The sequence below is a fragment of the Mesoplodon densirostris genome, chromosome 2 (assembly GCF_025265405.1).
Source record: "Mesoplodon densirostris isolate mMesDen1 chromosome 2, mMesDen1 primary haplotype, whole genome shotgun sequence".
Lineage (NCBI taxonomy): Eukaryota > Metazoa > Chordata > Mammalia > Artiodactyla > Ziphiidae > Mesoplodon > Mesoplodon densirostris.
The window spans coordinates 130,999,734-131,012,336 of NC_082662.1; the positions used below are offsets into that span (position 1 = coordinate 130,999,734).

General features: G+C 36.5%; 1 protein-coding gene across 1 annotated transcript in view; it reads left to right on the plus strand.

The window, feature by feature from the left end:
- The window catches only part of RGS7 (regulator of G protein signaling 7), a 614,965-nt gene that overhangs the window by 299,746 nt on the left and 302,616 nt on the right, over positions 1-12,603 (plus strand). The window contains exon 4 of the mRNA XM_060088393.1: positions 9,175-9,271. Within this exon, the coding sequence (XP_059944376.1) occupies positions 9,175-9,271 (97 nt within the window). The remainder of the gene's footprint in view (positions 1-9,174; positions 9,272-12,603) is intronic.

Below are 12,603 nucleotides of genomic sequence, written 5' to 3' on the forward strand. Positions count from 1 at the left end.
TGTGGAACCTAGAAAAATGGTAGAGATAAACCAGTTTTCAGGGCAGAAATTGATTCACAGATGTAGAGAACAAACTTTTGGACACCAAGGGGTGAAAGTGGCAGGGGTGGGTGTGGGTGCGGGATGAATTGGGAGTTTGGGATTGACATGTATACACTGATGTGTATAAAATCGATGCAAAAAAAAAAAGAAAAGCAGATGAAAACATTCAGACCACTGGGCAGAGACAGCATCAGAACAAAGATCTTGGGGAAAAAATGCAATATGTATTTTGATAAGGGTTGCATTGAAGCTGTAGATTGATTTGTATAGTATAGTCATTTTAGCAATATTAGTTCTTCCAATCTAAGATTATGGTATATCTTTCCATCTGTTTGTGTTTTATTTTCTGTCATCAGCATCTTACAGTTTTACGATTACAGGTCTTATACCTTCTTAGATTTATTCCGAGGTATTTTTTTATTCTGCTGCAATTGTAAATGGGATAGTTTTCTTAATTTCTCTCTCTGATAGTTTGTTGTAAATTTATAGAAATACAATAGATTTCTATATTTTATTTTAAATTCTGTAATTTTACTAAATTCATTGATGAGTTCTAATTGTTTTTTGGTGGCATCCTTACGATTTTCTATACATAGTATCCTGTTCTCTGAAAACAATAACAGTTTTACTTCTTTTCCAATTAGAATTCCTCTTTTTTCTTGTCTGACTGCTGTGGCTAGGACTTCCAATACTACGGTGAATAAAATTGGTGAGAGTTCACATTCTTTTCTTTTTTGTGATCTTACAGGAAAGAAGTTCATGTTTTCACCCTTGAGTATGATGTTAACTGTGGGTTTGTCATATATGGTTTTTATTATGTTGAGGTTTGTTCCCTCTATACCCACTTTGTTGAGTGTTTTTTTTATCATAAAGGAATATTGAATTTTGTCAAAAGCTTTTTCTGCATCTGTTTAGACAATCATATAATTTTTATTCTTTAATTTGTTAATGTGGTATATCACATTGATTAATTTGCAGATTTTGTACCATTCTTGATACCGTGGGATATATTTCACTTGATCATGATTTATGATGTTGTTAATGTATTATTGAATTGAATTCTGTTTCTTAATATATTGTGGATTTTTGCATCTGTGTTTTATCAGTGATATTGGCCTGTAATTTTATTTTTTGTGGTATCTTTTTCTGGTTTTGTTATCAGAGCGATGCTGGTCTCAGAGAATGATTTTTGAAGCATTTCTTCCTATGCAGTTTTTTGGAGTAGTTGGAGAAGGATAGGTGTTAACTCTTCTTTAAATGTTTGGTAGAATTCACTTGTGAAGCCATCTTGTCCTGAATCTTTTGTTTTTTGGGATATTTTAGATTACTGATTCAATTTCATTACTAGTATTTGGTCAGCTTATATTTTCTATTTATTCCAGACTCAGTCTTCTGAGATTGCACACTTCTAGGAATTTGTCCATTCCTTCTAGGTTGTCCATTTATTGGCATATAATTTTTCATAGTTTTCTCTTATGATCATTTTATTTCCCTGTGGTGTCAGTTATAATTACTTCTTTTTCATTTATGATTTTATTTATTTGGGCCCTCTTTTCTTTTCTCATGAGTCTGGCTAAAGTTTTATTGATTTTGTTTCTCTTTTCAAAGGACCAGTGATTGGTTTCATCAATCTTTTCTCTACCTTTTATTTTCTTAGTCTCTATTTCATTTATTTCCACTCTGAATTTTATTATTTCTTTTCTTTTCTTAACTTTGGGTTTTGTTTTCTTCTTTTTCCACTTCCTTTAGGTATAAGGTTATGTTGTTTATTTCAGATTTTTCTTGTTTCCTGAGGTAAGCTTTTATTACCATAAATTTCCCTCTTAGAACTTCTTTCTCCAAACCATAGATTTTGGATCATTGTGTTTTTATTTTTATTTTATTTTTTTGTCTCCAGGTATTTTTTAAATTTCCCCTTTGATTTCTTAAGTGACTCATTGGTTGTTCAGTAGCATATTGTTTAGCCTCTATGTATTCATTTTTTTTTTTGCAGTCTTAACTTTTTTATTTGATTGGTTTTTTGTAGTTGATATCTAGTATCATAATGGTGTAGTCAAAAAAATGCTTGATATGATTTTAATATTCTTAAACTTACTGAGACTTATTCTGTGGCCCAGCATGTGATCTGTCCTGGAGAATGTTTCATATACACTTGCAAAATTGTGCATTATGCTGCCTCTGGATGGAATTTTCTGTATTTATCTATTAACTCTATTTTGTCTAAGGTACCATTTAAGGCCAGTGTTTCCTTCTTGATTTTCTGTCTGGATAAACTGTCCATTGATGTAAGTGAGGTTTAAAGTCCCCTAATATTATTGTGTTACTGTGAATTTTTTCCTTTATGTCTGTTACTATTTGTTTTATGTATTTAGGAGGTCCTATGTTGGGAACATACACATTTACAGTTGTTATATCTTCTTGGATTGATGCCTTTATCATTAAGCAGTGTCCTTCTTTGTCTCTTGTTACAGTGTTTGCTTTAAAGTCTATTTTGTCTAATATAAGCACTGATACCCCAACTTTCTTTACCTTTCAGTTTTCGTGGAATACCTTTTTCCATCCTCCCACTTTCACTCTGTCTATGTCTTTAGATCTGATGTGAGTTTCTTATAGGCAGTGTATATGTACCTATGTATATGGGTCTTGTTTTGTATCCATTCAGCCACTCTATTTCTTTTGAATGGAGTATTTAGTTCATTTACATTTAAAGTAATTATTTTTAGGTGTGTACTTATTGGCATTTTGTCAATTATTATTGGGTTGTTTTTGTAGTCTTTTTTTCCCTTTCTTCTTTTGCTGTCTTTCCTTCTGATTTAATTACTATGTTTAGTGTTATGTTTGGATTCCTTTCTCTTATTGTACGTGTGTATCTATTATAGATTTTTGGTTTGTCTTTACCAGATCATTTGTATATAGCAATCTGTTCATATATGTGATGGAGTTGATGATCTCTTAAGGTCAAACACATTTTACCAACCTTAAGTTTTTACATATTTAATGATTTTTGACATCCTATTTTACATTATTTTTGTTTTATGTATCCTTTAACTACTTATTGTGGGCATAGATGATCTTACTGCTTTTGTCTTTTCACCTTCCTGCTGGCTTTATAATGGTTGATCTACCATCTTTATTGAATATTTGCTTTTACCAATGAGATTTTTCTTTTCATAATTTTCATGCTTTTAGTTATAGTCTTTTATTTCCTGCTTAGATGTATTCCGTTAACATTTCTTTTAGAGTCGGTTTAGTGGGGCTAAACTCATTTAGCTTATGCTTGTCTGTAAAACTCTTTATTTCACCTTAAAATCAGAATGATAGCCTTTCTGGGTAGATGATTCTGTTATAGGTCTTTTCCTTTCATCACTTTAATTATATCATGCCATCATTTCTGGCCTGCAGAGTTTCCACTGCAAAGTCAGCTGATTGTCTTATGGCAGTTCCCTTGTATGTAACTGGTTGTTTTTTCCTTGCTGTTTTTAATATTCTCTCTTTATTTTAAATTTTTGCTCTTTTAATTACTTTGTGTCTTGGTATGGTCCTCTTTGGGTTGATTTTGTTTTGGACTCTGTGTTTCCTGGTAATAGATTTCTGTTTTCTTTCCCAGGTTAGTGAATTTTCAGCTATCATGTCTTCAAATATGTTCTCTGCTGCTTTCTCTCTTTTCTCCTTCTGTGATCCCTATAATGCTAATATCAGTATGCTTGATTTTTGCCAGTGGTTTCTTAAGCTGTCCTATTTTTTTTTTTTCCTTTCAGCTTAGGTGATTTGCACTACTCTCTTCCAGTTCACTGACCCATTCCTCTGTGTCATCTGGTCTACTTTTGATTCCTTCTAGTGTATTTTTTACTTTAGTTATTGTATTCTTTAGCTTTGTTTTGTTCTTCTTTATATTTTCTAAATCTTTGTTAAACTTTTCACTGTGTTTACCCATTTTTCTCCCAAGTTCTCTGAGCATCTTTATGATTATTATCATGAACTGTTTATTGGGTAGATTACTTATCTCCACTTTGCTTAACTCTCTTTCTGGGCTTTATGTTGTTTTTTTGTTTCAAAAATATTCTTCTGTCATTTCATTTTGCCTGACCCCCAGTTTTTATTTCTGTGTATTAGGAAGGTCAGTTACATTTCTCAATCTTGGAAATGTGGCCTTATGCTTGAGATGTCATATGGGGTCCAGCAGCACACTCTACTTTGTTCACCAGAACTGTATGCTCTAGAAGTGCCTTGTATGTGGGCTTCATGGGCCCTTCTGTTGTGGCAGGGCCAACTAGTGTGGGCATACTTGTAAGCGTGACTGGCTCCAGGCTAGTTGGTTGCCAGGCCCTGCATAGCCCAGAGACTGTCAACTGCTTCTGGGTGGGGCCAGGTTATGAGGTGTCTGACTTTGTGGTCCTGGGAGTCAGGTTGCTGTTGGCCCCTGGGGTTGGGGCCAGATCCCTGGACTGCTGGCTGCATGGCCCATTGTGTCTTGGAGTTGGTGTTCACTTGGGGCTGGGCTGGGGCCCAGGGTGTCTAGAGATTGGTGCTGTCTCACTGGTGGGTAAGGTCAGCTCCTGGGGCTAGTGCCCAGTCTACTGGTGGGCAGGGCCAAGTATTGAGCCTCCTCAGGAGTGAGGCCAGTTCCTGGGTCTGCAGGGGTTGTTCATGGGGGCCTATGGCTGCTGCCTGCCTTCTGGTGGGTGATGCTGTGTCCCCTGCTGGGCTGGGGCAGTCCCAGGACTAGTGCCGACCAGCTGGCTGGAGGGTCTGGTCCTGGTGCTAATAAGCTAGAGGGAGGACTCCACAAAATGGCACTTGCCAGCTCCAGTGTCCTTGTGGTAGAACAAGTTCCCCAAAATAGCTGCCGCTGGTGTCTGTTTCCCCAGGATGAGTCCTACTTTCCTCCTGCCTCTCTGGGAGGCTCTCTAAGATCAGCAAGTTGGTCTGACCCAGGCTACTTTCAAATTACTGCTTCTGCTCTGAGTCTCAGAGCATGTGAGATTTTGTGTGTGACCTTTAAGAGTGGAGTCTGTATTTCCCACAGCCCTTTGGCTCTCCTGAAAATAAGCCCCAGTGGCCTTCAAAGATGAATTCTGGGATCTCATCTTCCTGGTGCAGGACCCCCGGCCAGGGAGCCTGATGTGGGGCTTGGACCCCTAGCTTCTTGAGGAGAACCTGTGCAATTTTAAGTATCCTCTCATTTGAGGTTCTCTTCCTTGGGAGTTTTTGTTGCTTACCTGAGAGTATGGGTCTTTACTATACTACATCTCCGCCTCTCCTACCATTCTCACTGTGATTCCTTCTTTATATCTATAGTTGTGGAAGATCTTTTCTGCTAGTCTTCAGATTGTTCTCATCAATAGCTGCTCTGTAAATAGTTGTAATTTTGGTGTGCCCATTGGAAGAGGTGGGCTCAGGGTCTTCCTACTCCTCCATCTTGGCCACACTTTTTAGGCAGTCAGTACTGACTTTTGATTGAGTAACTAGTTCTCCTACGTATTGCCTGCCATCCTATAGTATTCATGTCTGGCTTGTGAAATGGTGATTTGTAGACCTCCAAACTGTAAATCTCTAAAAAATAAGAAATGGATGTTTGAGCATTAACAAGCCTCCATGGTGTCTCATGGCAGCATTATGATAAACGTTTAAGTAGTATTGTTTCATTAATCTTCACCCCTGATAATATGTATACTATTATCTTTTTTTCCATTAAAAAATGAGAAAACTAAGTCTTAGAGTAACAATGTAACTTACCTGTTCATACAGCTTGCAGGTAGCACAGCCAGGATCAAACTTAGATCTGACAGTCCTAAGTGCATGTTCATAATCACTCTGCTGTTTGGATTGAAACTGAAATGTGTTGACAGCTGGAAGCAAATGCATTTGTAAAAGGTCTGGTCAATTTAATCAGCTCATCGGTTTTTGATTGAGATTTGACTCTTTGACTTAAGTAAGAAAACTTACCCAGTTCCGAACACTGATGATTATTTCCAGACTTAAGTAATTTTGTAGCTAGAAGAAATCTTACAAATCACCTGCTTCTAACTTTTTATTTTAAGGGTTAATTAAATAAGACTGAGAGAGAGCCTCCGTGACCAAAGACATGCCCCGTTTTACTGCCCATAGTCCACTGTTATGTTATCCCACGCTCAAATCTCCTCACCTTCAGAAACACACTCATGAGTGTGAAAACACATTCTGACCCTGTATAACTCAATATCATCCTTATGAAGATAGATAGATAGATAGATAGGTAATCTTCTTTTGGGATGCTCGTGATATCTGAGTCTTTTGGCCTTAAATTAAATTGTCCTAAAGAGTTTTAATATTTATTAGAGTTACTTTTTTAGTATCTTGCTGTGTAGCTTGCTTTTTAGTTTGTCTGCTTTTAGCATTCTCCTCATCCATTTTCTATTGCTTATAGTCAGAAAGCAGATGATCACGCATGTTAAAACCTGCTTATTATAAAAATAGTCTCTGCTTAATGAATGTTACAACTAACTAATGCTTAAATGAGCTTAGAATAATGTGTTTTTTATATGTGGCCTTTGTGACTGATTTTAGCTTTTAAAAACTAGATTGTATTGGGTCTTTGTTTTTGTTTTGTTTTGTTGTTTTGTTTGTTTGCTTATTCTATGTCATGATAAGGTTCATGTGTAAATCATATCTGAATTAAGATAAAAACAGCTGAATACATTTTGATGATCACATTTTCAATCTAGAACACAAATCCTATTTTTACATGGAGTTTAAAATTTTTTTCTTCTGTGGAACTTATGGCTCAGAAACATTGAAGATTTTAAAATACAACCACAGAGGTCACTTTTAATTCCCAGATTCCTAACCTTGCTACTTTGGGATCCAGCGAACTGAGAGATGGACCTTAATTCAGCACCCAACCAGAAGTGGTGATTGTCATATCCAGGGAGCTTAGGTGATTAAAGTGGGAGTCAGAGAGGTTTCCATGCCCATCTAAGCTGGCCTAGTTTAAACCATTAAGCTGATGATAAAAGGGTTTACAGGCTGATACTAGGCAAGGCAAAGCAGCTTATTCCTCATTTCTCAGCATTGTATCAGGTAAATGAAGGACAAGCAACAACAAAGTAAAGCCATAAAAGTGTATATTTTTTCATGTTTCTATAATTGGATGAAATATTTTATTACATGTAAAGAACTGAATATTGTTGTGGTCTTTGGGGGGGTCTGATTAAAAATAAACAGACTTCCTTTCCTAGCTGAATTCTGAACTCACTGAATATCACAACCAAAGAGTAAAGCAGTTAGAGGTCATGGTATCACCTTGATCGCTGACAAAGCTATTATATTGAAGAGTGTTTGTGAACACAGGAGACTTAATCCTAAAACCCAGTCCTTAACAGACTACTCACCCACTGGGGATAGGCCTCTCCACATCAGCAGATTTGGATATGGGCTTCCCTACAGGAAAGGGATGGGCTCTGTAGGCCAATTTCTCATTCCCAACTCTTATACCTACCTGATAAGTCAGCCCAGCTCCCCAGAGTGGAGTGAGTTAGGGAACAGAGAGAGGCAGGAGAATTAGGCTAATGGTGCTCCCTCCACATGAAAAAGGAACATGAGGAGTGGAGAATATGCAGCTCAAAGTATCAGGGGTGTAGTGTGTGTAGACATCTGAAGTCCAATATTTATTGTCTGTGTGTGGTGTTTTATATATGCTGTATTATTTAATAAAATACTGTACTCCTCCCACCCCAACCCTACCCTACAAAGGTTGTGGAATAGTTGTTATAAATATTATTATATACATTTTACACTTGAGGAAACGAAACCTTAGAGAAGTTGCTTAGCTTGCTCAAAGTGTCATGAATGATGAGAAGATCTGAAACCCATTTTCCCACATCTTAGTTTCTCATGTTAATAAATCTGAAAATACTTATCCAGGCAAATAAGATCTCTTCATTGAAAACTGTTCTGAAGCTGTGTTGATTGATGATTACTTTATGCAACATTTAGACTGTGATTTTTTTACCTTTTTATTTTGAAATAATTTCAGATTTACAGAAAAGATACAACAGTCATACAGAGAAGTGTCTGTATGCCCTTTATTCAGCTTCCTCTAATTTCATCATCTTATATAATGATAACATAATTTTCAAAAATGGGAAATTGATATTGGTACTACACTATTAACTAAACTACAAACCTCACTCAAATTTCACTACTCACCCATTGTTTTCAATATTGACTGAATTTTTGAAGGCAGCAAGTGTATTATATTCATATTCACATCCATAGTGCCCTCTGTAAGTCTGGTCTAGAATCAGTCACAAGTAACTGCTTGTGAGATGAGTAAATGATAGATTCTGAGTTTCATACTATCAATACAAGTTGTGTAATTTGTGTGTATATATGTGCCACAGGCTTAGAAGCACAACAAAAGTCTGAAGCTGTGATTTGAATGAATATTATTCAGAGCTAAGTTCCACATTAGACTTGGTAAAGCAAAGCCATTTAAAACTGAAAAATTTTCAAAAACAAAAGAGAATGTACTAATCAGATTGAAAGAAAGATACATACATTGGAAGATACTAAATTAGCAAAAGGCTATGGTGTGACATTCATTTTATTACTTTTGTACATGTGTGTGCATGCATGTAGATTTCATATGTCAGTTTAGTAAATGCCTGGGCAAGAGAAGAAGAAGTTGCTGGCAGCCAGTCCTGTATTTCTTGTCAGGTTGTGGAAGTTTATGTTAAACCAAATCATATAAACTCTCTTGTTTGAAGAGGAAATCAAAACTGATGCTTTTAAGTCTTCTATTTTCTTTTGCACTGACTTCAGTAGAGATAGCATTAATGAAATGTGGATCGTGTTATCACAATGTTTTCTGATCATTTATAACCAAAGAATGTGAAACCAGGAGAGAGGCAATATTCCAAGCACAAAATTCTTCTTAAGCTTAATGAACTCTGAAATAGCCACCTTTCTTTCTGTTTTCTCAATCGTCTTTTAACCAAACTGAAAATATTAATGTGACAAAGTATAGAAAGACAAGAATATGGCATTATTCTTAGTTATGAAAAACAGGTATACAAAATTCTTATGAGGACTGATTTTTCTCAAAAAGTTCAACTTTTAAAACATTTTAATTACTTTATTATTGTTATTTAGATGGAAGACGTCATAGCACGCATGCAAGATGAAAAAAATGGAATTCCTATTCGTACCGTCAAAAGCTTTCTTTCCAAGATACCTAGCGTCTTCTCTGGTAAGTTTGCATTCAGTGTAACACTATTTTCTCCAGCACTTTTCATATAACTATTTAAAATCTATTCTAGCCATTTACTATTGACACTGCCTCTAACTCATTATTCAATAATTACTTATAAAAATTCGTGTCATGTTCAACATCATGTTGGATACTTGACTTGATAGTAAAACAAATCAAAACAGCAAAAAAAAGAAAAAATCATGACCTTACCCAAAAGTAGTTGCAAAGACATAATGAACAAACGTGAAATAACAGAAAAAAAAGAAAAGATTAAAATATAGATGTATGAAACAGTGTGCTGTAGATTATATACAAAAGTTAGGAAAGTGACAAAAATCAATGAAGAGGCAAGAAAGGGTTCCTGAAGAGCAATGATAAGCTGAGTTTGAAAAATGAGGAATTATATCAGCCTCAAGACCACTACCTCAACCAATTCTGCATGCAAAACTGGGAGTGACCAAACTGCTGAGAACAGGGTGGATAGACGGGAACCAATAGAGTTGGGTCAAATAATGAGGGTCTAGGGTCTTTGAAAGCCAACCAAAAAATCTAATTCTGATATAACAAAATATGGAGACACCTACAATTTTTGCAGAGAATGTTATTATGAAAGTGCTTGGCGTGAATTGGTATTCAGTAAGGGTCCTTGTCACTGTGATAGGTATAAGGCTCTTGTAGGAATAGTTTGAATGCTAAGGATCTGATAGCCAGGGAGTGGAGGAATAAAGAGGAAAAAGCATGGGGATTTGGTGAATAGCTAGGTATATAGGATATAAGATGACATGACCCAATGGTTTTTGTTTTTTAATTGGGTGATTGTGAGATATAGGAATTATTATTAGAAATAGGGAAACCCCACAGATTTGGTTGAAAGTAACTAGAGGAGCCCTAGAGAAAATGGATAATAATAAGTTAGAAATAGGTGCTCTGGCTCCATGAGACAGTGAATGGCCAAGCTCTGGGGACTCAGGTGTGCTCTGTCCTTGGATGGCATGGCTTAGAGAAGAGACAGAATCAGAAAGACCAAAGCCTTCACAGCCAGTAAGGAGAGTAAGGAGGCTGGTGCTGAGCATGTGGAGGGGAGGGTGCTTGATGGAATTCATGAACAAGAGTTGTGTGATGCTTTCTTGTGAACAAGGATCAAAAGAAGACCAATGATCAGGAATCCTTCAGCCTTGGTACGATGGTAATAATTAAGACCAGAACACAAATAAGTAGGCCCAGATATTGATGTTTAATAGCTGGATTGTTCTCAGATGAAAGAGAGAAAGCAATGGAGCAGATAAGAGCTGCAGTAGCATGACATTTTACTCTAATAAAACGTATTCTCTTTTTCCTGTTACTGCCTTTCAGTCCCACTTTGTTCCAGTTTCTTGTTCTTCCTTGATGATGCCCTATATTTTCCCATATCTGGGACTTTATCTCTTCCTTCCTCACTATTCTGCTTCCAGACTTTGAGGTCGTTCTGACCGTTAAATTCTGTCCATTCTTCAGCAGCTAGCTCAGAGAGCTCTTTGGAGAAAACTATCCTGAGTTTTGTTCTATGTTCTCTCAAAAGACTTGTTGTTATTGTTGTTTTGCCTCCCTGTTAGTAGTTATTATGCCCCACCTTGCCTTATAGTTATTTTTTTATATGTCCTATATCCTTGAGTAAGTATTAAGTTCCTTGCCATCAATAACTCAGAGAGTTAACTTTACCTCTAAACACAAGTATGAAAACTACTTGTATTTTGTCAACCAATGAAAAAGAGAACTTATCTCTTTAAAATACTTCAATACTGGGGTTGTAAACTGAAATGCATTCACAATCCAGGCAAATAAATTCACTAAGTTGCCCATCTGAACTGGGAGCTGTGGTCAATTAAATAGTGCATAGCCCATCCAGAGGCATTTTAATTCAGTAATTTAATGGCTGAACGCAAAAGGATTGCCCATCAGTTTAAGCTGAGCTTCAAGTTAGAGTTACCTGCTCTAATGGTAAATCTAAAATTTTGGTTGAGTTCTTCAAGTAATAACACCTCCAATACAATTCCAATACAATTCCAATATAGCATTGTATTGGAAGAACTCTTGATTGACAATATTAAGGTCTTAATTAAAAAGTAAGAATGAGATTGAACCATGAAGTGCCTGTTATTTTAATGTTCATTAACATAAACCAACAATGTTAGCTGTGAAATAAAGAGAATATCAATGACAATTTTCATATTACTGTAGTTTCTAATTATCATTCAGTGTTTCCTAGAAACTTTTAGGAGCTCTCTGCCTCACAGCTTCAATTAGATGCTTTGCTGTAGATTTAATTTGTATGTCTAGTATTATGTCTAGTATTTTACCAACCTCTTTGTATTAATATCCCCAAATTATAATGGTCTGAATCTCCATCTACTTTACTAGCAGTTTTTGGTCTTTTTTAGTAATTTTCTTCTCCTGCTATTTCTTATGGTGATTTGGGATTAATCCCTGTGTTCTTTTGTGGCCTGACTTGCTACCCACTGCTTACTTTCCTGCCTCTTTCTGCTTCTTCTTTCTCTTTTTCATGTTCTACTTCAGAGCTGATAATGAAACAAGGGATCTACTAACTTTAGGCCCTTACTTCAGTCAGAAACCAACTGTGATGAGTGATGTAATATGTGAGAGGAAGGTAGTGTGATTGTTGGGGAAAGGAGTCTATTTTGTTATGGACCATTCCACAAGGGAAAAACTGTCTTAAATACTGTTGATCTAGCTCATTCAGGTTACACATTTATGCTCCCTAAAGCCTTGACAAACAAAGCATGGTCCATGAACCAATAATATCGGCATCACCTGGGAATTTATTAGAAATACAGCATCTGGGCCCACTCCAGACCTACTAAATCTGAATCACAATTTTAACTCTAAAGTTTAAGAGGTACTGCCTTAAGTAGGGCAGCAGGGCCAGACTGGGTTCCAGGCCAGCACTCATTTTCTACTGGATGCAGTGGCCAACGTGTTTGTGCAGAGCTTTCTGTTTCCCTTCAAAGGCCCTGATTATTTTTTCTGCAATCTGGCCTCAGTCAAGCCCACCCCAGTTTGTCTAATGTTTTTTTCTTGTTTTGGTTTTGTTTTGATTTGTTTGTTTTACTTGTGGGAGGCAGAAGGGATTATAAAGAAGAATCTAGTTCCTTCTAGTTCCTTTACTCCAAGCCAAGAGCCTCTTCAACCTCTAAGATTGAGGGATGTTAACAGTTACGTGGAGGGATGGAAACTCTCCAGCTCTACCAGGCAGCACCCGTATATAATACACATGTCATGGTGGCCAAGTAATGTTCACATCTACCTCAGGGGAAAACAGCTGTATTGAGAAC